A 27,189-nucleotide genomic window follows, 5' to 3' on the forward strand; every position below is an offset into this window, starting at 1 on the left:
TGCTCAGCGTCTAAATTCTAGCTTGGCCAAATTGCTAGCACTGACACTGCTGCCTTTTCAGCTGGTAGACTCTGCCCCCTTTCATGAATTTGTGGAATGTGCTGTACCACAGTGGCAGGTTCCAAAACGCCATTTATTTTCAAGGAAGGCCATTCCGGCTCTCTACTGGCATGTGGAAGGCAATGTCTTGGCCTCATTGGACAGGGCGGTTCCTATTACTGCTGACTCATGGTCCAGCAGACATGGTCAGGGACGTTACCCGTTACCTTTCCTTAACGGCACACTGGGTAACTCTGCTAGCAGCTGGGAAGGATGCAGGACAGGGTTCAGTGTTGTTAGAGCTTGTTCCGCCACCACGCCTCCAAGAAGCTAGTGGTGATTCTTCCACAGCTCTCTCATCCACCCCTTCCTCTTCTTCCTTTATGGCCTCTTCTGCAGAATTGTCCTCTGAACCAGCAATGCTCCGTAAACATTCAAGGGGCTACGCAAGCAGTCAGGCTAAAAGATGCCATGCAGTGCTTGAGTAAGTCTGACTAGGGGACGGGGGCCACACTGGGGCATAAATTCTGTAAGCTCTGCAGGGGGCAGGCCCAGAGGTGGTTGACACCACACCAGCTACAGGCAGGAATGGTTGTATGCGACAATGGCACCAACCTTCTCTCCGCCCTCTGACAGGGAAACTAGACCCATGTTCCATGTTTCATACACGTCCTGAATTTGGTGGTGCAGTGGTTCTTGACCAGGTCACAATGCCAGTGCTCGGCTGGGTGACATTCAAAGGGAATGCAACCTGCCCACAAACTGCCTCATTTTTTACATGTCCACCAGATGGAACTCAACATTGGCAATGCTGCAGCAGCTGCGCACTCAACAGAGGGTCATTAATGAGTACCTGTGTGAGTATGGCACCAGGGCAGGGTCAGGGGAGCTTGGCTTTTTTTCGCCACTCCAGTCACTACTGATCAAGGATGCATGCACTGTCCAGTCACCATTTGAGGAGGCCACAATGATGGTGAGCAGTGACAATGCATGCATCAGTGACATTGTCCCCCTAGTCTTCCTGCTGAAGCACACACGTCGTGGCATCATGGACAAGGCACTTGAGGCAGAACAGCGGGAGGATAAGGAGGACTTCTTTACCTCTCAAGGCCCCCTTTATCCAGATAGCATTCCTGCGGGCCTGCCAAACACACAGGAAGAAGAGGAGGATTGTGTCAGCATGGATCTATAGGATAACAATCAGCAGCAGTCTTCAAGGGATGGTTTTCAGTCCCCAGAAACCCAAGGAGTTGTAAGTGGCTGGGAGGAGGTAGTTCCCGACAACGTCATCCTCAATGACCCAGAGGACTCAGAATCGAATGCGTCTGCAAACTTACGCTGCATGGCCTCCCTGATTCTGCAAAGCCTGCGAAAGTACCCTAGGATTTGTGGCATCAAGGAGAGGGATCATTACTGGCTGGCAACCCTTCTTGATCCTTGTTACAAGGGTAAAGTTGCAGAACTCATCCTGCCTTCGCAGAGGGAGCTGAGGATAAAACATCTTCAGGAGGCGTTGAAGAAAGGTTTGTGTAGCACATTTTCAGACCCTGGGAGGTTACCACTTCCTGGTGCTGGAAAAAGTGTTGCTGAGGCTTCGTTCAGTCAGGGGAAGAGTGGTGGAGAAGGTGGCCATCTGACCGATGCCTTTAAACTATTTTTTAGTCCTCAGCGCCAACGTCTGATCTGTTCTAGCAACCATCGCCAGTGTCTGCATTATATCATGCAGGAATATCTAGGGGCAAGAGCAGACTTGGAGACCTTTCCAACAGGGCATCCACTGGGTTACTGGGTCTTGAGGGTGGACCACTGGCCAGAGCTCTCTCAATATGCATTCGAGCTACTGGCCTGTCCTGCCTCCAGTGTGCTTTCTGAACGCACATTCAGTGCTGCTGGAAGGTTTGTAATGGATCAAAGAGTGCGCCTGTCCACAGACTCCATTGATAGACTCACATTTATAAAAATGAATCAGTCCTGGATAAAGCAGCTATCAAGCACCTGGTGCTGATGTAACTGATTGAATTTGCTATGGATCTGGTATCCCTTGAAGACTGCCTATGCTGCCTATCCTATTCCTCCTCAATCTTGATGATGCTAGCTTACAACAATATTTTTGGTTTAGGGCACCACCACCACCCAAGGCCCAATTGTTTTGCCCTTGTTTAACAGGGGCATGTAATTTTTTATATAATATTTCATAGCAGGGCCCGTTCCAGCGCCCACCAAGAGTAACTGTGAGGGCTTACAGTGTTATGGCACCACCACCACCAAAGGCCCAATTTTTCTGCCCCTGTTTAACAGGGGCATGTAATTACAATTTTTGATATAATAGTTAAGCAGGGCCCATTCCTGTGCCCAACAAAAGTAACTGTGAGGGGTTACAGTGTTCAGGCATCACCAACACCCAAGGCCCAATTTTTCTGTAGAGTATCTAGTGCAGCCTGTATAGTATATATACTGCTGCTCAGAGTATATAGTGCCCGGGGGACCCCCACGCCATTTGTTTTGTAGTATTTTTGGTGCAGGTTCCCCTTAATATTCATACCAGACCTGGTATTGGAATAGGGGGGAACCCACACCATTTTTTTCCAATGATTCTTATCTATATTGCTGATATCCGACAATAAATTACAGCCATGAGCAGTTTTAAATGAAATTTTTTCCTTTAGAAATGTAATTTTGCTGCAGTGCTGTTCAGTGGCGTAACTAGAACCTTCAGGGCCCCGATGCAAGAAACCATGAAGGGCCCCCCTGAACTCCAACCAGCGCCCTTCCCTTCGAGTCTGGCGGTGGAACTCCAGTGCGTGGTCACAGATATGACCTTTCTGAGCCCTGTAGTTCCACCACTGGTATCATTTTTTTTTTTATTATTTATTTTTTTATTTTTAGGTGCCTTATTGGGGGACAGTCCCTAGGCAGGATGGGGTCCCCGTCCCCAGAAGAGATGAGGTCCTTTTCTCCAGGGCAGATGAAGTTACTGCCCCCAGGTGAGAAGGGGTCCCTGTCCCCAGGGGGAGATGGAGGGGGTATGTAATGGTGTGGCCGCGCACACAATGTTGGCCTGGGCTCCATCCAGTGTGCTGGACGGGTGATCAGCATATCTCCCAGAAAGACCTTTCATCATCTGTGTATGACGGGGGAGGAGAGGGGCTGGCAGACAAGCCTGCAGTGTCCTCCGGGGGGCTCTCATAGGGCTGCACTGCATCTGTGTGCTTAAAGTTTGTTTACCCGGGAGAAGTATGCAGTGCAGTGTGGGCCGGACTCAGGGGGGGGGGCAGGACTCTGGCTGGGGAGAACAGACATCGGACTGAGCGGCAATGCATGGAGCAGGAGAGGGGTACTCTGAGGAGCCGGCCGAGGACACAGGTCATGCGGGAATGCGCAACTAAAGAGCAGCCAGTGCGATAGTCGAGCATGGAGCTCTGCTAGTCACCCTCCACCTCCAGCCACCCGTGTGCATGGTTCACTGGTACCCCTAGCTGCCTATCCTGCTGCTGCCGGCCATATGTAGAGGGGGCTGCATGGGCCCCCTGCATCACAGGGCCCAGTTGCGGTCGCGACTGCTGCACCCCCTATAGTTACGCCCCTGGTGCTGTTATAAACATGGGAAAGATGCTCTACTTTACAGACATACTAAGGACACCCCTCAGGCACAATATTTAAAGTAATATTTCATCATTGCTATTGTTTCACTTTAAGCATTATTAAAATCCCTGCTCATGAAAAAAACTGCAGTTTCTAAAACTTTTTTTTTTGCGTTGATACATGTCCCCTGGGGCAGGACCCCGGGTCCCCAAACACTTTTTTATGCATATAAGCCTTTAAAATGAGCACTTTTGATTTTTCATGTCCCATAGACTTTAACCGTGTTCGCACAATTTTTTTGCCTGTTCGTAAGTTCTGGTGCGAACTGAACTGGGTTGGGGGGTGTTCGGCTCATCCCTACTTAAAATTAGGGCAAAGAAGTAAGCAGAATGTCAGCAGAGACATCTAGTAACTGTCAGGGAAGGCTTCGCCGAAGTACCGATGGAGTTCCAAGGCAAATAGGTATGCGCATGCACTGGTTGGGAACTAGCCGAGCAGCTGTGCACAATTGTGCGACAATGCGCATTCCTAGGTGTGCGCCCCTCACTAATTCTGGTGCCAAACAGTATATTTAAACAGGGTCTTTGCGCTGGCTAATTGCTGTTTGGTCTACAGCGTTTTGTGTATGTTCCTGATTCCTGTGCGTGACCTCTGATCTTGACCTGGTTTGTTCCTGACTGTCCTTGTCTGCTTCCTGCCCTGACCTCAGCTTGTTCCCTGATTCGGTTTCTGCCTTATACTATTACCTGATCTGTGCACCTTTAGTGACATTGTCCTGTGACCCGACCATTCTCCTGTCTGCCGTCAATGCCTGATCTGCCTGCCCGTTACTGACCCGGCTTGTCTGACCCTGCATCCAGCTCTTCCAGCCTGGAACAGCTCCATCAGTCCAGCACATCAGCTTCTGGCTCTTGCTTCTTGCTGCACATTTACCACCCGTCTGCCTCCAGCTTGCTCTGCTGTCACATCTGCCTGCTGTTCCATCTTTTGACATCTCCCAGCTACGTTTGGGTACTACTACACAGACTTCTGGACTAATTATGCCGCGTACACACGATCAAAAAATCCGGTGGAAAAGTCCGGCAAACTCAAGTCCGCCAAACAATCCCCCCGTGTGTAGCCTCCGGCATACTTTTTTGACCCGAAAGTACGGCGGACTTAGAATGCCGTGTTGCATGTGACATGGGTTGATGTCACATGGCGACAGTCCCAGCATCCTCCGGGACTGTGACATCGTAAGGGGGCGGGGTCACCATGTGACACCAACCCATGTGACATAAAGCCATGTGACACTGCCCCTTGTCCCTATATAAGTGGCAGCGCAGCGCGTCCCTGGCATTGCAGCCGGAGAGATCGTCGAGTCAACATCTCCTGGAGAAGAAGAAGAAGAAGAACGGAAGGCGGCGGCGGCGACAGAAGACCGGGCCACCGCCTGTAAAAGAGCTAGAAGAAGGCGCGGTGGCCCGGCAGAAGAACCGAAGAGGGGGACAAGACTCCCGAAGTCGGAAGAAGAGGCCGGCGGCGAGGAAGAAAGCCGGACTCCTCCGCTAGCAAAAGAGCTACAAGAAGATAGCGGAGGAGTCCGGCGAGAAGACCCCCGAAGACGGAAGAAGACCCCCGGAGCTGTGCAATAAACTATTTTATCTCGTGTGTTGTGTTTTTTTTGTACTTTTATTTTACAGGTAAATGGGTAGGGGTACATTGTACCCAATACTCATTCACATAGGGTGGGGGGCCGGTATCCGGGGGCCCCCTTATTAAAGGGGGCTACCGGATTCCGATAAGCCCCCCGCCCGCAGACCCTGACAACCAACGGCCAGGGTTGTTGGGAAGAGGCCCTTGTCCTCATCAACATGGGGACAAGGTGCTTTGGGGTGGGGGGGCCGCGCGGCCCCCCCTTCCCCAAGGCACCCCCCATGTTGAGGGCACGCGGCCTGGTACGGCTCAGGAGGGGGGGCACTCGCTCGCCCCCCTTTCCTGGCCGGCCGGGTAGCGTGCTCGGACAAGGGTCTGTTGTGGACTTGGGGGGGACCCCCACGCCGATTTTTTTTGGCGTTGGGGTTCCCCTTTAAGTCCATACCAGGCGGCGGGGCCAGCGACGTCTCCTTCGTGGGCCCCGCCTACCTGGAGACGCGCTCGAACTTTTCTCCCCGTGTGTGGGGGCGAGTCCGTTCATTTCAAAAGTAGGGCGGATAGTACGGCGGACTTAGTACGCCGTATTAGTCCGCTCAAAAAGTGCCGTGTGTGGGCAAGTAGCCCGTTCAGAAAGTCCGCCAGACTAAGTACGTCGGACATACCGCTACGTGTGTACGCGGCTTTACAGGCACTCTTACCTCGCCTTGCTCTCACGGTTACTGTTCCATTATCATTGACTCCCGAGCCGGAGCCGCACAAGAGGCCTTCCTCTGCACGTCAGGCTCTCTAACCAGGTTACGTGACGGTAACCATAATAAAAGTGTGTGGTTCTACTGCCCGTTGATCCTAATCCAAGACCTGAAAGATCAGCACATGTGCTGAAACCACAGCCTCCACAAGCTGTTTGAGCCAGGCATCCAATTGGAAGGAGGTTGACAATCCGATGTCCGATACATACTGTATAGAAGTCATTTTATTAAATTTCCATTAGGTGTAAAAAAAAATAAAAAATCTAGTACACAAAACAACTGACGCGTTTCAGCCCTTGTAGGCTTTAGTCCACAAGGGATGAAATGCATCAGTGTTTTGTGTATTTGGGACTTTTACTCCTGTAATATTGGAATAAAATTGATATTAATGCAGATGGGACATGGGAACAATATGGCTTTGAAGGAGACTTTTATGTGAGGTAGAAGAATTTTTACAGCCAGCCTGCAGTAAACAGGGCTAGATGAATACACAAGGTCCTTATCATCTGACCAGTAGGACACTTGAGACTTGCATAGGGCCTGAAGGATGATGGATTTGATGGAAATCCTGTGTGATTAAAGGAAACTCAAAGTTGAGCCTGGGAGAGGAATACATATTTGTGACCTTTGGTTCAAGATATATTCCACAAAGGATCCAGGACATGATTGTCTGGGACTCATTTGGAGGTGGGTCAAGAATGGACGAGAGGCCTTGGTGTGTGTGAGTCAGTGAGGATGTGTGTGTGTGTGATAGCAGATTGGATCCCCCTTTCGTTCCCCTCGCCATCTCCCTCACCATCTTTTTACCCAAATTCCTTATTTGTAAGTATAATGTATTTATATCCCTATTGTAAATAAATCCAACCCTTATTTTAGGAGTTAGTCGTCCTTCATTGGAATCAAGACACTCCAAACAGAATACATTTTTACTCTCTCTCAATAGAAAATGAACCCGAATTGCTGACCTTCTTCTAGACTCTTGGACAGCTAGTAACTAGACATGTGCATTCGTTTTCGTCCGAATGCATTTTCGTCCGAATTTCAGCTATTTTCGTTTTCGTTTTGACAAACGATAACGAAAGCACAAGATCCTAAAAACGAAAGATCCGACATAAATAAATGCTTTATTTTCGTTTTCATTGTTACAACAGTTCGATATAGAATAGGAGATTCGACATGACTCTGACAATAACAATCTGTGTCTATAGAACCTGTGGTCGAATGTGCCTAACCTTACCTCTATTAGTCCAAGATTATATAGAGAAAATATTCGACAGAGAAAAAAGATTTGACAGAGAGAAAAGATTCTGCAAGTTACTGTCCTAAAAAGTGTTTGGGGACCCGGGTCCTGCCCCAGGGGACATGGATCAATGCAAAAAAAAGTTTTAAAAACGGCCGTTTTTTCGGGAGCAGTGATTTTAATAATGATTAAAGTGAAACAATAAAAGTGTAATATTCCTTTAAATTTCGTAGGGGGGGGTTGTCTATAGTATGCCTGTGAAGGGGCTCATGTTTCTGGTGCTTAGAATTGTCCCTGCACAAAGTGTCATTTATGCAGGAAAAAAAGTCCTTTAAAATCACTCGCAGCTATTATGAATTGTCGGCTCCCGTAATACAGAGAACACTCATTGAAAGTCATTGATAAAAAAATAAATAAATAAATAAATAAAAAAGCGTGGGGGTCCCCCAAATTCAATTTCCAGGCCCTTCAGGTCTGGTATGGATATTAAGGGGAACCCTGCCTCAAATTTAAGAAAAAATTTGACGTGGGGTTCCCCCTAAATATCCATAACCAGACCCTTCAGGTCTGGTATGGATATTAAGGGGAACCCCGCATCAAATTTAAAAAAAATTTGACATGGGGTTCCCCCTAAAAATCCATACCAGACCCTTTATCCGAGCACGCAACCTGGCAGGCCGCAGGAAAAGAGGGGGGGACGAGAGAGCGGCCCCCCCTCCCTCCTGAACCGTACCAGGCCACATGCCCTCAACATTGGGAGGATGCTTTGGGGGTCTGTGACCCCTCAAAGCACCTTGTCCCCATGTTGATGAAGACAAGGGCCTTATCCCCACAACCCTGGCCGGTGGTTGTGGAGGTCTGCGGGCGGGGGGCTTATCAGAATCTGGAAGCCCCTTTAACAAGGGGACCCCCAGATCCCGGCCCCCCCCCTGTTTGAAATGGTAAGGGGGTACAAAACCTACCATTTCACAAAGAAAGTGTAAAAAATGGTTAAATAAAACAAACACACTTTTGAAAAATTCCTTTATTAAAAATAAAAAAAAAGATTCCAGCGGCGGTAATCCACTCTTGCTATCCAGCGACGGACGGTCAGCTCTCCATCGATGTCTAATGTCATCCAGCGCAGCGCAGCATCCTTCTTCTGTCTCCGTGGAGGAGACACTACAGACATTCCGGCGGCTTGACGTTTCTTATATAGGGTGGGCGGGGCCACCCGTCACCTGACCCCGCCCCCCTCTGACGCAAGGGGAAACCCGGGGTTCCCTGTGACGTAGGGGTGACCCGCACCCCTCTGATGTAACACAGGCAGGTTTCCGTTACATCAGAGGGGGGCGGGGTCACCCATACGTCACGGGGAACCCCGGGTTTCCCCTTGCGTCAGAGGGGGGCGGGGTCAGGTGACGGGTGGCCCCGCCCTCCGTATATAAGAAACGTCAGCGCCGGAATGCCTCCAGTGTCTCCGTGGAGGAGACAGAAGAAGGATGCTGCGCTGCGCTGGATGACATTAGACATCGATGGAGAGCTGACCGTCCGTCGCTGGATAGCAAGAGTGGATTACCGCCGCTGGAATCTTTTTTTTATTTTTAATAAAGGAATTTTTAAAAAGTGTGTTTGTTTTATTTAAACATTTTTTACACTTTCTTTGTGAAATGGTAGGGGTACTTTTGTACCCCCTTACCATTTCAAACAGGGGGGGGGCCGGGATCTGGGGGTCCCCTTGTTAAAGGGGGCTTCCAGATTCTGATAAGCCCCCCGCCCGCAGACCTCCACAACCACCGGCCAGGGTTGTGGGGATGAGGCCCTTGTCCTCATCAACATGGGGACAAGGTGCTTTGAGGGGTCACGGACCCCCAAAGCATCCTCCCAATGTTGAGGGCATGTGGCCTGGTACGGTTCAGGAGGGAGGGGGGGCCGCTCTCTCGTCCCCCCCTCTTTTCCTGCGGCCTGCCAGGTTGCGTGCTCGGATAAAGGGTCTGGTATGGATTTTTAGGGGGAACCCCACGTCAATTTTTTTTTTTAATTTGACGCGGGGTTCCCCTTAATATCCATACCAGACCTGAAGGGTCTGGTTATGGATATTTAGGGGGAACCCCACGTCAAATTTTTTCTTAAATTTGAGGCAGGGTTCTCCTTAATATCCATACCAGACCTGAAGGGCCTGGTAATTGAATTTGGGGGACCCCCACGCTTTTTTTTTATTTATTTATTTTTTTATTTTTTTATCAATGACTTTCAATGAGTGTTCTCTGTATTACGGGAGCCGACAATTCATTATAGCTGCGAGTGATTTTAAAGGACTTTTTTTCCTGCATAAATGACACTTTGTGCAGGGACAATTCTAAGCACGGGAAACATGCGCCCCTTCACAGGCATACTATAGACAACCCCCCCCCCCCCCCACGAAATTTAAAGGAATATTACACTTTTATTGTTTCACTTTAATCATTATTAAAATCACTGCTCCCGAAAAGACGGCCGTTTTTAAAACTTTTTTTTGCATTGATCCATGTCCCCTGGGGCAGGACCCGGGTCCCCAAACACTTTTTAGGACAGTAACTTGCAAATTAGCCTTTAAAATTAGCACTTTAGATTTTGAACGTTGGAGTCCCATAGACTTTAAAAGGGTTCTAAAGTATGCTATATAGTTAGCTCCGTCGAATCTTCTTTATACATTCGACAGACACCATAAGCCTTCCAAGACAGATTCGACCGTAATTCATGTGGATTTTCGGACGAATGCAATTTTTGAACGAAAAACGAAATAAATAAAAACGAATTTCGGGAGTAACTAAATAAATTAAGTTTTCAGACGAAAACGAAATTCCGAAACGAAATATTTTACTCTGCACATGTCTACTAGTAACTGAGCCAGCAACCTTGGAGGTCTGGATGTTTTCAGTGCTTGAGAACTTAGTTGGTGTTTCAGAAACACGGCTTGACTCCTCACAAGACTGGGCTGTTTGTATTCATGCTGATCCTCTTGTTTAGAGGGACACGGGATGTTGGAATCAAACAGGAATTAATGTTATACATCTACACAGCTGTTTGTACAGCCAAACTCAGCCATATTGATACTTGCAGTCCCACACGTTTAAAGGAGAAAGAAATGTGGCACCAAAACACAATCTGAATAGCAGAATGAGTTCTATTCAGCCCACCTGGAGTGTACTGAACTTCAAAGACAATATGGCGCCGGTCTGTCTGTAAGAACAAAGAAGATAATTAGTGAGCGGGAGGGGCGTCCGAGATCGAACCACAAGATGGGAACCCAGTCGGAGCAGTTGCAATTCATGGGCAGACACTGTCCCCCAGAGGCCAAGTATGGCAGGACTGTCCGAGGTGGTTAGCCTGGGGGAGGAAACGCCCCAGAGACGCTGATTGGTCCACAAGAAAAGTAGGGTGGGCTATGGGGTGTGGTATGGCTGAGGTATGTTTAACAAAAAGGGTTGCAACAATGAGTTCGGTCTCTATTCCATCAGGAGGTCCAGTCACGAGGGTCGGATAAGTATAAGGCTTATATTGTACTTTGATTGTATGCTATGTATTATTGTAACTTCTATTGATACTTTATGCACGCTTTCTTATTTCCGTGGGAAATAAATGAGATTTAATTGATCTTAGACCATGTATTGATTTCATAGCCAATGGTGGTAGTATTGTGATATTAACGATAGCATGTGCTTGGCGTATAGATAGACTAGCTGAACTATAGGGACTAGACAAAGGAATACATAACTGATAATAATAATAATAGATTGAATTGATCAGTTACTTCATGGGACATAGAAAAGATGGAGGGTTTTCTCTATGTTAGATGTGATGTGAAAGTGAGGAAGAAAGATGCAGTGGCATACCAAACGGCCGTCACCAGTTAGGGTGCCGCTCTGTACACTGCTCTTCGCACATCACTCCCACTGGCCTGGCAGAGTCCAGCAACTCCAGACTGTCCGGATCCTGCATCGAAATCTGAGCGCTGCGAGATCAGACTCCATGCATGAGTGGGACAGGAGAGAAGTTCCTGGCATGTGCACACTCTTCCCAGGAGGGGGGGGTCATGGCATGGGCAGATTCTTCTCTGGAGGGAGGGGCGATACCTGCTATGGTCACATTCTTCCTAGGTGGTGATACCTGCTATGGGCACACTCTTCCTAGGTGGTGATACCTGCTATGGGCACACTCTTCCTAGGTGGTGATACCTGCTATGGTCACACTCTTCCTAGGTGGTGATACCTGCTATGGTCACACTCTTCCTAGGTGGTGATACCTGCTATGGTCACACTCTTCCTAGGTGGTGATACCTGCTATGGTCACACTCTTCCTAGGTGGTGATACCTGCTATGGTCACACTCTTCCTAGGTGGTGATACCTGCTATGGTCACACTCTTCCTAGGTGGTGATACCTGCTATGGTCACACTCTTCCTAGGTGGTGATACCTGCTATGGTCACACTCTTCCTAGGTGGTGATACCTGCTATGGTCACACTCTTCCCAGGAAGGGGGGTACCTGCTATGGTCACACTCTTCCTAGGTGGTGATACCTGCTATGGTCACACTCTTCCTAGGTGGTGATACCTGCTATGGTCACACTCTTCCTAGGTGGTGATACCTGCTATGGTCACACTCTTCTAGGTGGTGATACCTGCCATGGTCACACTCTTCCCAGGAAGGGGGGTACCTGGCATGGGCACATTCTTTTTAGAGGGGGTGATACCTGCTTTTATCACACTTTTTGCAGGAGAGGGGATACCTGGCATGGGCACACTTTTCCCAGGATGGTGATACCTGCTTTTATTACATTTTTTCCTTGAAGGGGGGTTCCTGGCATTCTTCTCAGGTGGCGATACCTGCTATGGTCACACTCTTCCCAGAAGGGGTATTGCCAGGTATGGTCCCACACTTCCCAGGTGGTGATGCCAGATGGGGGGGGGGGGGGGAGTGTGCAAGATATAGGATCTGCATGCTCTAGGTACACCCCTGGAAAGATGATCCGAAGTTTGGATGGTGCGGAGGAGGAATTATGGGAGGAATGATAGATGGGTTTTTGAACTGATGGACTTATCATTGGAGTCAAGGGGAGAGTTGGCTGGTACAACAAGTACAAGCCGGTAAAACCAAACTACTAAGACACAAGATTAAGACTAAAACCTCCAGGATGGGCCTTCCTTGTAGTGTTAGAAAAAGGAGAAGAGAAGAACATTTCATCATACAGATCTGAGAACTTAGTTGGTGTTCCAGAAACACGGCTTGACTCCTCACAAGACTGGGCTGTTTGTATTCATAATGATCCTTTTGTTTAGAGGGACATAGAAAAGATGGAGAAGGCTTTTTCTATGTTAGATGTGATGTGAAAGTGAGGAAGAAGAAGATGTTGTAGTTGAAGGTTGTGATGGTGCGGAAGAGGAATTACGGGAGGAATGATAGACGGTTCTATGAACTGATGGACTCATCATTGGAGTCTACTACAGACGTCCTGAGATTTATGAGAAGGGGGAGAGTCGGCTGTTCCAACAAGTACAATCTGGTAAAAGCAAACTACTAAGACACAAGATTAAGACTAAAAATAAAACCTACTGGATGGACCTTACTTGTAGTGTTAGAAAAAGGAATAAAGGAAGAGAAAGAACATTTCATCATACAAATCTGAAGGCCGACTTTTATTCATCAACTTGCAAATATCATGAGTTTAAGAATATAAATATTTAAGCTTCAATTATTATTTTTTTTAACTTATTTACATTTTTATCAGGTAATTATAAAGTGTTACATCCAATGTCATATTTTCCACATTCGGCCAGCGGGCGGCTCTCTCCAAGCAAATGAAGAAACTTGAGCAGGCTTGACAACTAGTGCACTGAAATCATCATTTCTGCCATGGAGTCTGTTCTCCCCGTTCCTTCACCCACCAGCAATATCTACATCCTCTGTAAGGGTGATTTCTTTCTTTAAAGCTTCTGCTGAAGATCAGGGGAGATCAGACTACACTGCTAGAGGGACCCAACCAGCAGTGACACCCCCTCCTTCTCTCTCCTAGAGGGACCCAACCAGCAGTGACACCCCCTCCTTCTCTCTCCTAGAGGGACCCAACCAGCAGTGACACCCCCTCCTTCTCTCTCCTAGAGGAACCCAACCGGCAGTGACACCCCCTCCTTCTCTCTCCTAGAGGGACCCAACCAGCAGTGACACCCCCTCCTTCTCTCTCCTAGAGAGACCCAACCGGCAGCGACACCCCCTCCTTCTCTCTCCTAGAGGGACCCAACCGGCAGTGACACCCCCTCCTTCTCTCTCCTAGAGGGACCCAACCAGCAGTGACACCCCCTCCTTCTCTCTCCTAGAGGGACCCAACCGGCAGTGACACCCCTCCATCTCTCTCCTAGAGGGACCCAACCGGTAGTGACACCCCCTCCTTCTCTCTCCTAGAGGGACCCAACCAGCAGTGACACCCCCTCCTTCTCTCTCCTAGAGGGACCCAACCAGCAGTGACACCCCCTCCTTCTCTCTCCTAGAGGGACCCAACCAGCAGTGACACCTCCTCCTTCTCTCTCCTAGAGGGACCCAACCAGCAGTGACACCCCCTCCTTCTCTCTCCTAGAGGAACCCAACCAGCAGTGACACCCCCTCCTTCTCTCTCCTAGAGAGACCCAACCGGCAGCGACACCCCCTCCTTCTCTCTCCTAGAGGGACCCAACCAGCAGCGACACCCCCTCGTTCTCTCTCCTAGAGGGACCCAACCAGCAGTGACACCCCCTCCTTCTCTCTCCTAGAGAGACCCAACCGGCAGCGACACCCCCTCCTTCTCTCTCCTAGAGGGACCCAACCAGCAGCGACACCCCCTCCTTCTCTCTCCTAGAGGGACCCAACCAGCAGCGACACCCCCTCCTTCTCTCTCCTAGAGGGACCCAACCAGCAGTGACACCCCCTCGTTCTCTGTCCTAGAGGAACCCAACCGGCAGTGACACCCCTTCTTTCTCTCTCCTGGAGGGACCCAACCGGCAGTGACACCCCCTCCTTCTCTCTCCTAGAGGGACCCACTCGGTAATGACACCCCCTCCTTCTCTCTCCTAGAGGGACCCAACCAGCAGTGACACCCCCTCGTTCTCTCTCCTAGAGGAACCCAACCGGCAGTGACACCCCCTCCTTCTCTCTCCTAGAGGGACCCAACCGGTAGTGACATCCCCTGCTTCTCTCTCCTAGAGGGACCCAACCGGTAGTGACACCCCCTCCTTCTCTCTCCTAGAGGGACCCAACCGGTAGTGACACCCCCTCCTTCTCTCTCCTAGAGGGACCCAAACAGCAGTGACACCCCCTCGTTCTCTCTCCTAGAGGAACCCAACCGGCAGTGACACCCCTTCTTTCTCTCTCCTGGAGGGACCCAACCGGCAATGACACCCCCTCCTTCTCTCTCCTAGAGGGACCCACTCGGTAATGACACCCCCTCCTTCTCTCTCCTAGAGGGACCCAACCAGCAGTGACACCCCCTCCTCCTCTCTCCTAGAGGGACCCACTCGGTAATGACACCCCCTCCTTCTCTCTCCTAGAGGGACCCAACCGACAGTGACACCCCCTCCTTCTCTCTCCTAGAGGGACCCAACCGGCAGTGACACCCCCTCCTTCTCTCTCCTAGAGGGACCCACTCGGTAATGACACCCCCTCCTTCTCTCTCCTAGAGGGACCCACTCGGTAATGACACCCCCTCCTTCTCTCTCCTAGAGGGACCCAACCGACAGTGACACCCCCTCCTTCTCTCTCCTAGAGGGACCCAACCGGCAGTGACACCCCCTCCTCCTCTCTCCTAGAGGGACCCACTCGGTAATGACACCCCCTCCTTCTCTCTCCTAGAGGGACCCAACCGACAGTGACACCCCCTCCTTCTCTCTCCTAGAGGGACCCAACCGGCAGTGACACCCCCTCCTTCTCTCTCCTAGAGGGACCCACTCGGTAATGACACCCCCTCCTTCTCTCTCCTAGAGGGACCCAACCGACAGTGACACCCCCTCCTTCTCTCTCCTAGAGGGACCCAACCGGCAGTAACACCCCCTTCTTCTCTCTCCTAGAGGGACCCAACCGGCAGTGACACCCCCTCCTTCTCTCTCCTAGAGGGACCCAACCGGCAGCGACACCCCCTCCTTCTCTCTCCAAGCAGAGGAAGACAAAACTTTGAAGTCTTTAGTGATCTCTGATTTCCTTATAAAGAGTTTCTTCCCTGATAAAGATCAGAGGAGCGCTCAGCCACGTGTTTTCTGAGGTGTACATCAAGGTCAAGATCTCTGATGTACGGCAACAAATGATCCATAAAGAAGACTTTTTCCACACTCAGGACCCTAATACACCTCAATGGTTGTGTGGCTTCTCAGATGTCTGTAAAGATGGGACTTCTGCGAAAAACGTTTTCCGCACTCAGGGCAGGAATATATCATCTCCTCTGTGTGAGATTTTCTATGTCTGACAAGTGCTGATTTCCTGGAAAAACATTTCCCGCACTCAGAGCAGGGAAATAGCTTTTCCCGCGTGTGGCATATCTGATGTTCAATAAGATTGGATTTCCAAGAAAAAGATTTTCCACACTCAAGACAGGAATACCGCCTCTCACCTGTGTGGATTCTCTGATGTCTATTGAGAACGGACTTTTGTGAAAAGCATTTCCCACACTCAGGGCAGGAATACGGCTTCTCCCCCGTGTGAGACCTCTGATGTATAACAAGGTCTGATTTATGTATAAAACATTTTCCACACTCGGGGCAGGGATATGTCTTCCCGCCTGTGTGTAATCTCTGATGCCTGGAAAAACTGCTCTTATCTGAAAAACATTTCCCGCAATCAAGGCAGGGATACGGCTTCTCATCCATGTGATCAACAGAAAAACATGGCTGAGAGTGAAAACTTTCCCCATATCCAGGACAAGAAAATTCCTTTTCTTCCAGAATTCCGGAACCGTCCCTCACAGTACGAGGTTGCTCAGAGTCGGAGGGATTCCATGGTCTATCCACACTGTGAATTCCACCATCCATAGTTGAGGTCATGGCCTTTTCTCCGGCACAATCTCCTGTGATGTATACATTTTCCATTTTCCAACCTGGAGATAAAAGTGAGAAGATCAACAGACCTTATTGGTTGATATCACTCAGCCTCCTGCCCTACTCTGGACCAATCAGTGAGCAGTAACAGAGCAGAGATAAGAGAAGAATATATGACGGGTCACCTGTGCTGATCTCTGTAGGAGTGTCCTCCTCTATGAATGTCCTCGTCATTCCAGCCTCCTCCGTATATTGCTGATCATCCCTCACATACGTCTCTTCTACTTCACCCTCAACTTTCATCTTCATCGGATCTTCACCCTAAACCAACAGAATGGCAGAAAATATCATCTGTAACATAGAAGTATTTATGATGTGAGATCACATAGAAAATATCATCTGGTACAGTAAGTCCCCTACTTACAAATGTAGTTTGTTTGCCAGAGTATTCATAATCACCTCAAACACAACAGGAAGAGAGCCCTTGGCTATATTTTTAAGGGCTCTAGGGTTTTTCTGCATGGTAAACTAAGAGAGGATTCAGTTTCATATCGCCAGAAGCATTGCCAGCAAACAATAGAGTTAGCCTGTCCTTTGCTGCTTTATAGCCTGGTGTCTGGAAGGGCATGCCAGTACCAAAAATGGCAGCTGAAGCTGGTCCGTTACTTCAGCCCCCATCAGAATACCATTGGTGCGCCTGCGCACATACGCGCATGACGGCGCACGCGCGCGCACCCCGTGATAGTTTTTGGCGTCCAACAGGCTATTTAAACACAGCCAGTACCCAGACTCAGTGCTGTCTGCTCTACAGCATTCCCGTGCGTTCCCGTTGCCTTGTATCTGATACTCGTTCCTGTTAGGCCGCGTACACACGGACGGACTGTCTGTCCAACTTAGTCCGCTGAAACGTGTTTAAACACAGCCAGTACCCAGACTCAGTGCTGTCTGCTCTACAGCATTCCCGTGCGTTCCCGTTGCCTTGTATCTGATACTCGTTCCTGTTAGGCCGCGTACACACGGACGGACTGTCTGTCCAACGTGTTTCAGCGGACAATCCGCTCGTGTGTGGGCTTCAGCAGACTTTTTCAGCGGACAGTCTGGCGGACTAAGTCTTTCGGAATTTCCGTAATACAGTCCATCCAAACTTGGTTTCAGCGGACAATCCGCTCGTGAGTAGGCAAGTTGGACGGACTAAGTATGGCGCATGCTCAGAAAGGATTTACACGGCGGAAGGGTGCTTTGCTGTGTATTGGACTTCCTATTTCTAGTCCCGTTGTACGTGCTGTACACGTCATCGCGCATGCTTTCAGTGGACTGTCTGCTCATCGTGTGTGGTCAGGTCCGTTCATTCAAAAGTAGGACGGACTGTCTGTCGGATTGTCTGACGGACTTAGTTGGGCAGACAATCCGCCCGTGTGTACGCGGCCTTATCTGACCCGGCTTGCTTCTGACATTCCTGCTTTCTGCCTGGTCCCTCTGCTACTTCGCTGCCAGCCCATCAGCGACCCGGCCTGTAGCCTGACTACGCTTCAGCCTTCGCATCTGCTCCTGACGCGCCCACCAGTGTACGACCCGGCCCGCCTGTACCTGCCTTCTTTTCTGCCTGGAGAGTCCTGCTGAACTGCCATCCCACCTGCACTATCTGCGATCCACCCGGCACTCGTGTGACTCTGCACTCCTGTCTGCTCTACCAGGGGGGCCCTCGAGTCAGAGGTGTATGAGAGGCCGTCCTCTGCATATCAGGCTCTACCGTCAGGTACGTGACACCTGGCATCAGCTTTTCCTCCTGACTGATGTAACTTCGGTCTGGCATCCTTTTCCAGTACAGTCCTGTCTCATTTACATTAAAAAAAAAAAAAACCTGCTCAGGTAAATGAGCACCTTCATCAATAATTTCTCGAAGCAGGAAATTCCCCGGGCAGCTACGCTGTGAAGGTCGGCTCTAGCCTTGAACCTATGAAACCAGCCATGGGTGGCCATAAAAGATGCACCTTCTGATTCTTTACCATGTTTCATAGTTTCATAGTTAGTAAGGTTGAATAAAGACACCAGTCCATCCAGTTCAACCTGAGTGAGTGTCTACAATTGTCCCCATCCCTGCACATTGCACACCCACATCTTTTCCCACCCTCAAAGAGCCCACAATCCAAGGTCCCCATACCTACACTAGGGCCAATTTTGGACAGAAGCCAATCAACCTACCTGCATGTCTTTGGATTGTGGGAGGAAACCGGAGTACCCGAAGGAAACCCACGCAGGCGCAGGGAGAACATGCAAACTCCGGGCAGGTAGTGTCGTGGTTGGGATTCGAACCAGCGACCCTTCTTACTGCTAGGTGAGAGTGCTAACCACTACACCACTGTGCTGCCCATAAGAAGGTCCCACCGAGATGTATTTTCTTCAAGTCTTTATACAGGCTTTTAAACTTTTTCTTGAACCAGCATTAGGCTGAGAGGGACTCGTAATTTTATCTGAGCATGCGTGGCACTTTGTCCGAGCGGAATTCTCCACTAACGATCGGACAAAGGCCGATCGGATCATGTTTGTGACAGTGGGGTCACTTTGGACACAGGGTGAATAAAAGAAACCCCCGATATGGTCTGTGATAGCCATATTCAAGGCTGTATAATACATTGTATATAGATTGGATGTATACTGTATGTGGGGGTTAAGTGTCATTGCTGTGAGGAATTAAGTTGTTTTGCATTTCTATTGTTTATTTAAGTCTGTCCTTGTGTGTATTGTAAAGTGCCAGACAGACTGGCTGCCAACCCTTTGTGAAAAGATGTGTATTGGGTGGGATCGTTTGAAGCCTAGCAGACGTCAGGATGAGGTGTTGAGTCTTGGGATGTGTGGGTGGAGCTGGGCTCTTGTTCATGTTAAAGCATGTGCCTTGAATTGTGTATAAAGTTACAATGTTGGTCTTTAATAAAGTCATTCCTACTACAGAAGGGACAGAGTGCGTCTCGTCTTTTTGCCAGAGGGGTCGGCTCCTATAGGAAAGGGTCGTTTAGCTGTGGATATTGGTAGCAAGTGGATGTGTGTCCAGAAGAGGGAACATCGTAAACGGCGTTAACCCCCTTTATATTAGGGGTGCCGTTACAATGTTGTCGGAAAGTTTTATAGCCAAGCTCTCAAACAGTCCAATGAAGCCCACACATGGTCGGATTATGCGATAACATGGTCTGATCGGATATTTTTCGTCGGAACGTCTGACCGTGTGTACAAGGGCTTAGAGCCCACACTAGCCTGATTTACAATAAACACATTATAGCAGACGACAGACGGGTGGCTGGAGTTGATGACATCAGCATCTTCTATGAGCCCCACCATTATGAATCAGTCACTATTTATAATATGGCCAATACAGGGTTCCCAGAGTCTGTGTGTTTTGGGGGGGGGACATGGACCTGAATATAAAGTAACACCACCTCCAGGGTCCCCAGGCATACAGCTCACAAAGAGCACCGTGCCCCCAAATGCCAGGGCCCATAATCGGTAGGCAAGAGGCTAGAATTCAGTCCCCTCCAAAAGCCTGTCCCGGGTGAGTCTGTCACACCCACTACAACACCAGTACTTTTACGCTTACTTCCCGACATCCTGGGCTTGAAATACACACTGTACAATACTACTGTAAATTATAAATAATGTAGTGCTAAGGGGTGAACTCATATCAATACGTGAGTAAATACAAAAAAAAAAAAAAATTATACAGAAATAACACAAACGGAAAATGTGAAAAAGTCCAATGAGTGTGAAGGTCCTGAGAAGAGCCATATATGCGTCAACCACCAATAAACGACTAATCAGAGATGGAACACGCTGGTAATGTCTGTTATAAAAAGCATCAAGGATGGTACATCTTCAACCAAAAAAGGGAAAGGTGTATCTACTCTTACCGGAACAGGTGGACTCGAATGTCAGCGGCGAGTCATAAAGGCATGGATCTGCAGAATTCCAAGAAACCCAGGGCCTCCAAACACGACTCCGAAAGGTGTTTGGGACAACCACCAAACCGGACCTCAGATGAAGAGAACACCGGAGGGCTGGACCTTTAGGCGTGGAAAGACCAACTGAACCACAAAAAGGAACTCTCGTCTGAAAAGTTTATGTAAAGAAAAAAATGCCTCCATACGGTGTAGGTCCAAAAAATGTTTTTGAGAATAAAATAAAAACTCTGTGATCACAGAATAAAAATGAGGGACAATTTGATAGAGAAGCAGAAAGCCAAGCCCAACGTGTTGACGTACACACATACATATGCCCCAGTTGAAGTCCTTGGGGACGAAACGCATTGGGCTTGGCTTTCTGCTTCTCACATTGTCCCTCATTTTTATTCTACGATCACAGTTTTTATTTTATTCTCAAAAACATTTTTTTGACCTACACCATATGGAGGCATTTTTTTCTTTGCATTAACTTTTCCGAAGAGAGTTCCTTTTTGTGGTTCAGTTGGTCTTTCCACGCCTAAGGCCGCGTACACACGCGCGGACTGTTCGCCCAACTTTGTCCGTCCAACAGTTTCGGCAAACAGTCCGCTCAAACTTAGCATGGACGGACATGGCCACACACGACGGACGAACAGTTTGCTGAAACCGTGCGCGATGACGTGAACGGCACGTACGACGGGACGAAAAATACGACGTCCTATACACTGCAATGCAACCTTCCGACGTGGAAATCCTTTCTGAGCATGCGCGAGACTTAGTTGGCCGAACAAGCCTACACACGAGCGAACAGTCCGCTGAAACCTTGTTTCAGCGGACAGTTTTTCGGAATTTCCGTAAGACCTTGTTCGGCCAACTGTCCGCTGAAACTGTCCGCTGAAGCCCCACACACGAGCGGACTGTCCGCCCAAACACTGTTCAGCGGACAAGGTTGGGCGAACAGTCCGCGCGTGTGTACGCGGCCTAAAGGTCCAGCCCCGGTGTTCTCTTCATCTGAGGTCCGGTTTGGTGGTTGTCCCAAACGCCTTTCGGAGTGGTGTCTGGAGGCCCTGGGTTTCTTGGAGTTCTGCAGATCCATGCCTTTATGACTCGCCGTTGACATTCGAGTCCACCTGTTCCGGTAAGAGTAGATACACTTTGCCTTTTTGGTTGAAGATGTACCATCCTTGATGCTTTTTATAACAGACATTACCGGCGTGTTCCATCTCTGATTAGTCGTCTTTTGGTGGTTGACGCATATATGGCCCTTCTCAGGACCTTCACACTCAATGCGTTTCGTCCCCAAGGACTTCAACTGGGGCATACGTATGTGTGTACATAAACACGTTGGACTTGGCTTTCTGCTTCTCTATCAAATTGTCCCTCATTTTTATTCTGCGATCGCAGTTTTTATTTTATTCTCAAAAACATTTTTTGACCTACACCGTATGGAGACATTTTTTTTTTTCTTTTTCTTCTTCTCTTCATCTGAGGTCCAGTTTGGTGGTTGTCCCAAACACCTCGTATCTGGAGGCCCTGGGTTTCTTGGAGTTCTGTCCATCTGCCGATCACGGCATCCACGCCTTTATGACTCGTTGTCGCTGACATTCGAGGCCACCTGTTCCGGTAAGAGTCGATATACTGCCCCTTTTTGGTTGAAGATGTACCATCCTTGTTATAATATATTCTTATAAACGGACATTGCCAGCGTATTCCATCTCTGATTAGTCATCTTTTGGTGGTTGACGCATATATGGCCCTTCTCAGGATCTTCACACTCATTGGACTTTTTCACATTTCCATTTGTGTTATATATATATATATACACACACACACACACACTACCGTTCAAAAGTTTGGGGTCACATTGAAATGTCCTTATTTTTGAAGGAAAAGCACTGTACTTTTCAATGAAGCTAACTTTAAACTAGTCCTAACTTTAAACAAATATACTCTATACATTGCTAATGTGGTAAATGACTATTCTAACTGCAAATGTCTAGTTTTTGGTGCAATATCTACATAGGTGTATAGAGGCCCATTTCCAGCAACTATCACTCCAGTGTTCTAATGGTACAATGTGTTTGCTCATTGGCTCAGAAGGCTAATTGATGATTAGCAAACCCTTGTGCAATCATGTTCACACATCTAAAAACAGTCTAGCTCCTTCCAGAAGCTACAAAACTGACCTTCCTGTGAGCAGATTGAGTTTCTGGAGCATCACATTTGTGGGGTCAATTAAACGCTCAAAATGGCCAGAAAAAGAGAACTTTCATCTGAAACTCGACAGTCTATTCTTGTTCTTAGAAATGAAGGCTATTCCATTCTATTAGTGTGTACTACTCCCTTCAGAGGACAACACAAACAGGCTCTAACCAGAGTAGAAAAAGAAGTGGGAGGCCGCGTTGCACAACTAAGCAAGAAGATAAGCACATTAGAGTCTCTAGTTTGAGAAACAGACGCCTCACAGGTCCCCAACTGGCATCTTCATTAAATAAATGAATAAGGAAGGCTATCACTCCATTTTGCAACGCCATGCCATACCCAGTGGACAGCGCTTGATTGGAGCCAATTTCATCCTACAACAGGACAATGACCCTAAACACACCTCCAAATTGGGCAAGAACTATTTACAGCAGAAGCAGGCAGCTGGTATTCTATCGGTAATGGAGTGGCCAGCACAGTCACCAGATCTGAACCCCATTGAGCTGTTGTGGGAGCAGCTTGACCGTATGGTACGCCAGAAGTGCCCATCCAACCAATCCAACTTGTGGGAGCTGCTTCTAGAAGCGTGGGGTGCAATTTCTCCAGCTTACCTCAATAAATTAACAGCTAGAATGCCAAAGGTGTGCAATGCTGTAATTGCTGCAAAAGGAGGATTCTTTGACGAAAGCAAAGTTTGATGTAAAAACAATGTTATTTCAAATACAAATCATTATTTCTAACCTTGTCAATGTCTTGACTCTATTTTCTATTCATTTCACAACGTATGGTGGTGAATAAGTGTGACTTTTCATGGAAAACACAAAATTGTTTGGGTGACCCCAAACTTTTGAACGGTAGTGTATATATATATTTATTTATTTATTTTTTTGTACTATTTACTCACATATTGATATACGAGTTCACCCCCTAGTGCTAAATTATTTATCATTCACTCTTTAGCATCTTGTTTATGTAGCAGCTTTTCACCCTTCATTTGAGATAGCGCAGTGATTTTCTTATTTACACAATACTACTGTAGACTATAGTACGCACAACCGCTTGCGACAGAGAGAGAACGCATGCGACAACGTCTGGCAGGCACGTGAGCTACTCCCGTGAGTTGACATCTAACAAAAGGTTTGCATCTTTGAAAGTTCGTAAGTAGGGGTCCACACATCGTCTCCTCATGTCAGAGTGTTCAATCACTTTATGTTCCCGACCCTCAACTCCACCTACCTGATGATGGTGGGGGATGGTGTGACCTTCAACTCCACCTACCTGATGATGGTGGGGGATGGTGTGACCTTCAACTCCACCTACCTGATGATGGTGGGGGATGGTGTGACCTTCAACTCCACCTACCTGATGATGGTGGGGGATGGTGTGACCTTCAACTCCACCTACCTGATGATGGTGGGGGATGGTGTGACCTTCCTGTGTGGAATCCAGAGGACGGGGACATCTCTCTGGTGGGTTTCTACTACTAGGTAGTTTCATCATAATATCCTTGTAGAGATCCTTGTGTCCTTCAAAAAGCTCCTTCATCACACCATACTCTTCATCCTCTTCTTTAACAACGATATTATCATTTCTATGGTTTCTACTCTAAATATATAAGAAAACATTCATTATGACAAACATTCTTGTGTATAAATCACAACTACCAATAATTGTTCCTCACCTACCTGATGATGGTGGGGGATGGTGTGACCTTCCTGTGTGGAATCCCGGGAATACAGAGGACGGGGACATCTCTCTGGTGGGTTCCCATTACTGGATCCATCTGTAGGAAACACACACACTGACTGAATACATTGTTTCTATGTGTTTATCAGATGATGGGGGATCTAGGTGGAGCCTCCGTACTGCTCTCTCCTTTACAATAAAGTCTCCTCTTACCCGGTGATGTGAGGGGCGGCTGATTGTCCATCATGACGTCCTTGTAGAGATCCTTGTGTCCTTCTAAATACTCCCACTCCTCCATGGAGAAATAGACAGTGACATCCTGACACCTTATAGGAACCTGACACACACAATGATACAGTCACCATCCAGACACATCCCTTGTCTGTTACTGGATAATGTCCCAGAATTCCCAGAATCCTCCTCACCTCTCCTGTCAGCAGCTCCATCATCTTCTTGGTGACTTCTAGAATCTTCTCCATGTTGTGTCTCTCAGGTTTTAGGGAGTCACATGGATGCACTACGACTGTCATATAATCACCTGACTTCAGAACACGAAAATTCTGCATTGGAGAACCAATAGGAATGTTAGAATCCCAGAATCCTCCTCTCCTCTCCGGTCAGGTCTGTGTTTTATTAATAGAGATAAGAGTGATGTCATGTGACCTCCCAGAATCCTCCTCACCTCTCCGGTCAGGTCTGTGTTTTATTAATAGAGATAAGAGTGATGTCATGTGACCTCCCAGAATCCTCCTCACCTCTCCGGTCAGGTCTGTGTTTTATTAATAGAGATAAGGGTGATGTCATGTGACTTCCCAGAATCCTCCTCACCTCTCCGGTCAGGTCTGTGTTTTATTAATAGAGATAAGAGTGATGTCATGTGACCTCCCAGAATCCTCCTCACCTCTCCGGTCAGGTCTGTGTTTTATTAATAGAGATAAGAGTGATGTCATGTGACCTCCCAGAATCCTCCTCACCTCTCCGGTCAGCAGGTGGATGATCTCCAGTGTGAGGTCTAGTATCCTCTCGGTCATGTGACTCCGGTCTTCCTCCATCCTCAGTGATGTGGTCATGTGATCTATGTCAGTTTCTCTGTAGACGGATATCAGAGAATTATCTGGATTGTATTGGTTGTACAGTATTAGGATGGGGGGGTATAAGGGGTTAATTGCCTGGGATTCCCCCCCGGTGGGAATCGGCAAATGTAGATTGGGTAACAGTAAACCTGTTACTGTTTGAAATGTTGTTCTGCCAATTTCGACTCATATCTAAATATATAAAAGTAAAAATGATGACAAAAATTCATATAAATAACCAATATAAAATCTCACAGTTCAATAAAAAGACAATATTCAGTTATTAAATGAGGGAATGTTCTGCCCCTGAAGGGGTTAATCTAGGTTTCCACACTATATATGTGTGTATCATCATCTGCTGGAGATAAAAGACGTCACAGTGACTATGGAGGAAGAGGACGGAACATGACGGGGGGGTTACTGGGTGTAAATAAAAGATCATATCTTATTACCTCCTCTACTGCCAAGTTCCAGCAATGTCTCCTCTCTACTTCCTCCCGGCTCACCTCTCACCCGGATCTTCCTATTTATACCTGACATCACTTCCTGTCTTCCATAGAGACTTCCTGTCTGGGTAAAAGTGAGATCACCATCTTGTGGAGCTTGGAGGAACTGCAGCCCCGAGAAACGTCTCGTAGTGTGAACACGGCCTTGTGCTGTGTGTGTGTGTATATACTGTATATCCTTCTAGATGTAAACAGGTCAACTCACCCGAGAAACTAGGCAGACTCTTGGTTTTGAGGGATCTCTCCTGAACATCCCCACGGTTGAGGCAAATCTCTGGGAATATCCCAGAGACTCCTAAGTAAAACTACCACCGGGCAAATGACAGCAATTCCTACTTATATGCAAAAATACCAGCCTATCATGGGACAAGTCTAGAGTCAAGATAGCCCATTCAACTCATGAGCCCAGGCCCAGCTAACCTACTCATCTTTTGGGCCTAGCTTCAACTAGCCAACCCAGCCCTTGATCCCATGCCTAGACAGCCCATCCAGTTTTTTGAGCCCAGGTCTAGATAGGTCTCGGCACGGCGGTGCTACTGTCTTGCTACTAGCTGCCACAGCAGCCGAGGAGGAGAGGAGAGGACAGGATAGGATAAGACAGTCACTCAGTGAGTGAGAGGATAATAAAAAGATGGCAGAGGACTTGAGGAGGACTGGGGGTGAAGCTGTGAAGTGGGCAGAGGAGGACACTGATGTGCCTTGCCCTGTGGAGAGGTAAAAGGGGCACAGGAGGAGGAGGACACTGCCACAGCCTATGAACTGGAGGGGCACAGGATATTGATGGGAGACAGAGACGTAAACCGCAGCCTCTATCCTCCACCAAATATATCATGTCTGCAGCCTCTGTCCTCTACCAAATGTATCATGTCTGCAGCCTCTGTCCTCCACCTCCTGTACCATGTCTGCAGCTTCTGTCCTCCACCTCCTGTACCATGTCTGCAGCTTCTGTCCTCCACCAAATGTATCCTGTCTGCAGCCTCTGTCCTCCACCTCCTGTACCATGTCTGCAGCCTCTGTCCTCCACCTCCTGTACCATGTCCGCAGCCTCTGTCCCCCACCTCCTGTACCATGTACCATGTCCACAGCCTCTGTCCCCCACCTCCTGTACCATGTCCACAGCCTCTGTCCCCCACCTCCTGTACCATGTCCACAGGCTCTGTGCCCCACCTCCTGTATCTTGTCTGCAGCCTCTGTCCTCCACCTCCTGTACAATGTCCGCAGCCTCGGTTCTCCACCTCCCGTACCATGCCTGCAGCCTCTGTCCTCCACCTCCTGTACCATGTCTGCAGCCTCTGCCCCCCACCTCCTGTACCATGTCTGCAGGCTCTGTCCCCCACCTCCTGTACAATGTCTGCAGCCTCTGTCCTCCACCTCCTGTACAATGTCCGCAGCCTTGGTTCTCCACCTCCCATACCATGTCTGCAGCCTCTGCCCTCCGCCTCCTGTACTGTGTCCGCAGCCTCTGTCCTCCACCTCCTGTACCATGTCTGCAGGCTCTGCCCCCCACCTCCTGTACCATGTCTGCAGCCTCTGCCCC

At 48.5% G+C, this 27,189-nt stretch overlaps 2 protein-coding genes across 2 annotated transcripts in view; both read right to left on the reverse strand.

Annotated features, from left to right (window-relative positions):
- Positions 1-12,880: 12,880 nt before the first annotated feature.
- Positions 12,881-27,189, reverse strand: part of LOC143955475 (uncharacterized) — a 53,437-nt gene continuing 39,128 nt past the window's right edge. The window contains exons 9-12 of the mRNA XM_077465516.1: positions 24,073-24,168; positions 23,792-23,992; positions 16,442-16,577; positions 12,881-16,315 (exon numbers count right to left, since the gene is read on the reverse strand). Coding sequence (XP_077321642.1) covers positions 15,564-16,315; positions 16,442-16,577; positions 23,792-23,992; positions 24,073-24,168 — 1,185 coding nt within the window. The 3' untranslated portion in view covers positions 12,881-15,563. The remainder of the gene's footprint in view (positions 16,316-16,441; positions 16,578-23,791; positions 23,993-24,072; positions 24,169-27,189) is intronic.
- On the reverse strand, positions 24,210-25,655 carry LOC143955988 (uncharacterized). Its single transcript, XM_077466114.1, has 3 exons — positions 25,599-25,655; positions 25,048-25,162; positions 24,210-24,633 (listed from the first exon to the last, which is right to left on the reverse strand). The coding sequence occupies exons 2-3, from the start codon at positions 25,141-25,143 to the stop codon at positions 24,283-24,285; spliced, it is 447 nt and encodes a 148-aa protein (XP_077322240.1). The 5' UTR covers positions 25,144-25,162; positions 25,599-25,655; the 3' UTR covers positions 24,210-24,282.

The sequence above is a fragment of the Lithobates pipiens genome, unplaced genomic scaffold, assembly GCF_037356315.1.
Source record: "Lithobates pipiens isolate NorthernLeopardFrog02 unplaced genomic scaffold, aLitPip1_a1.2 Scaffold_35, whole genome shotgun sequence".
NCBI lineage: Eukaryota > Metazoa > Chordata > Amphibia > Anura > Ranidae > Lithobates > Lithobates pipiens.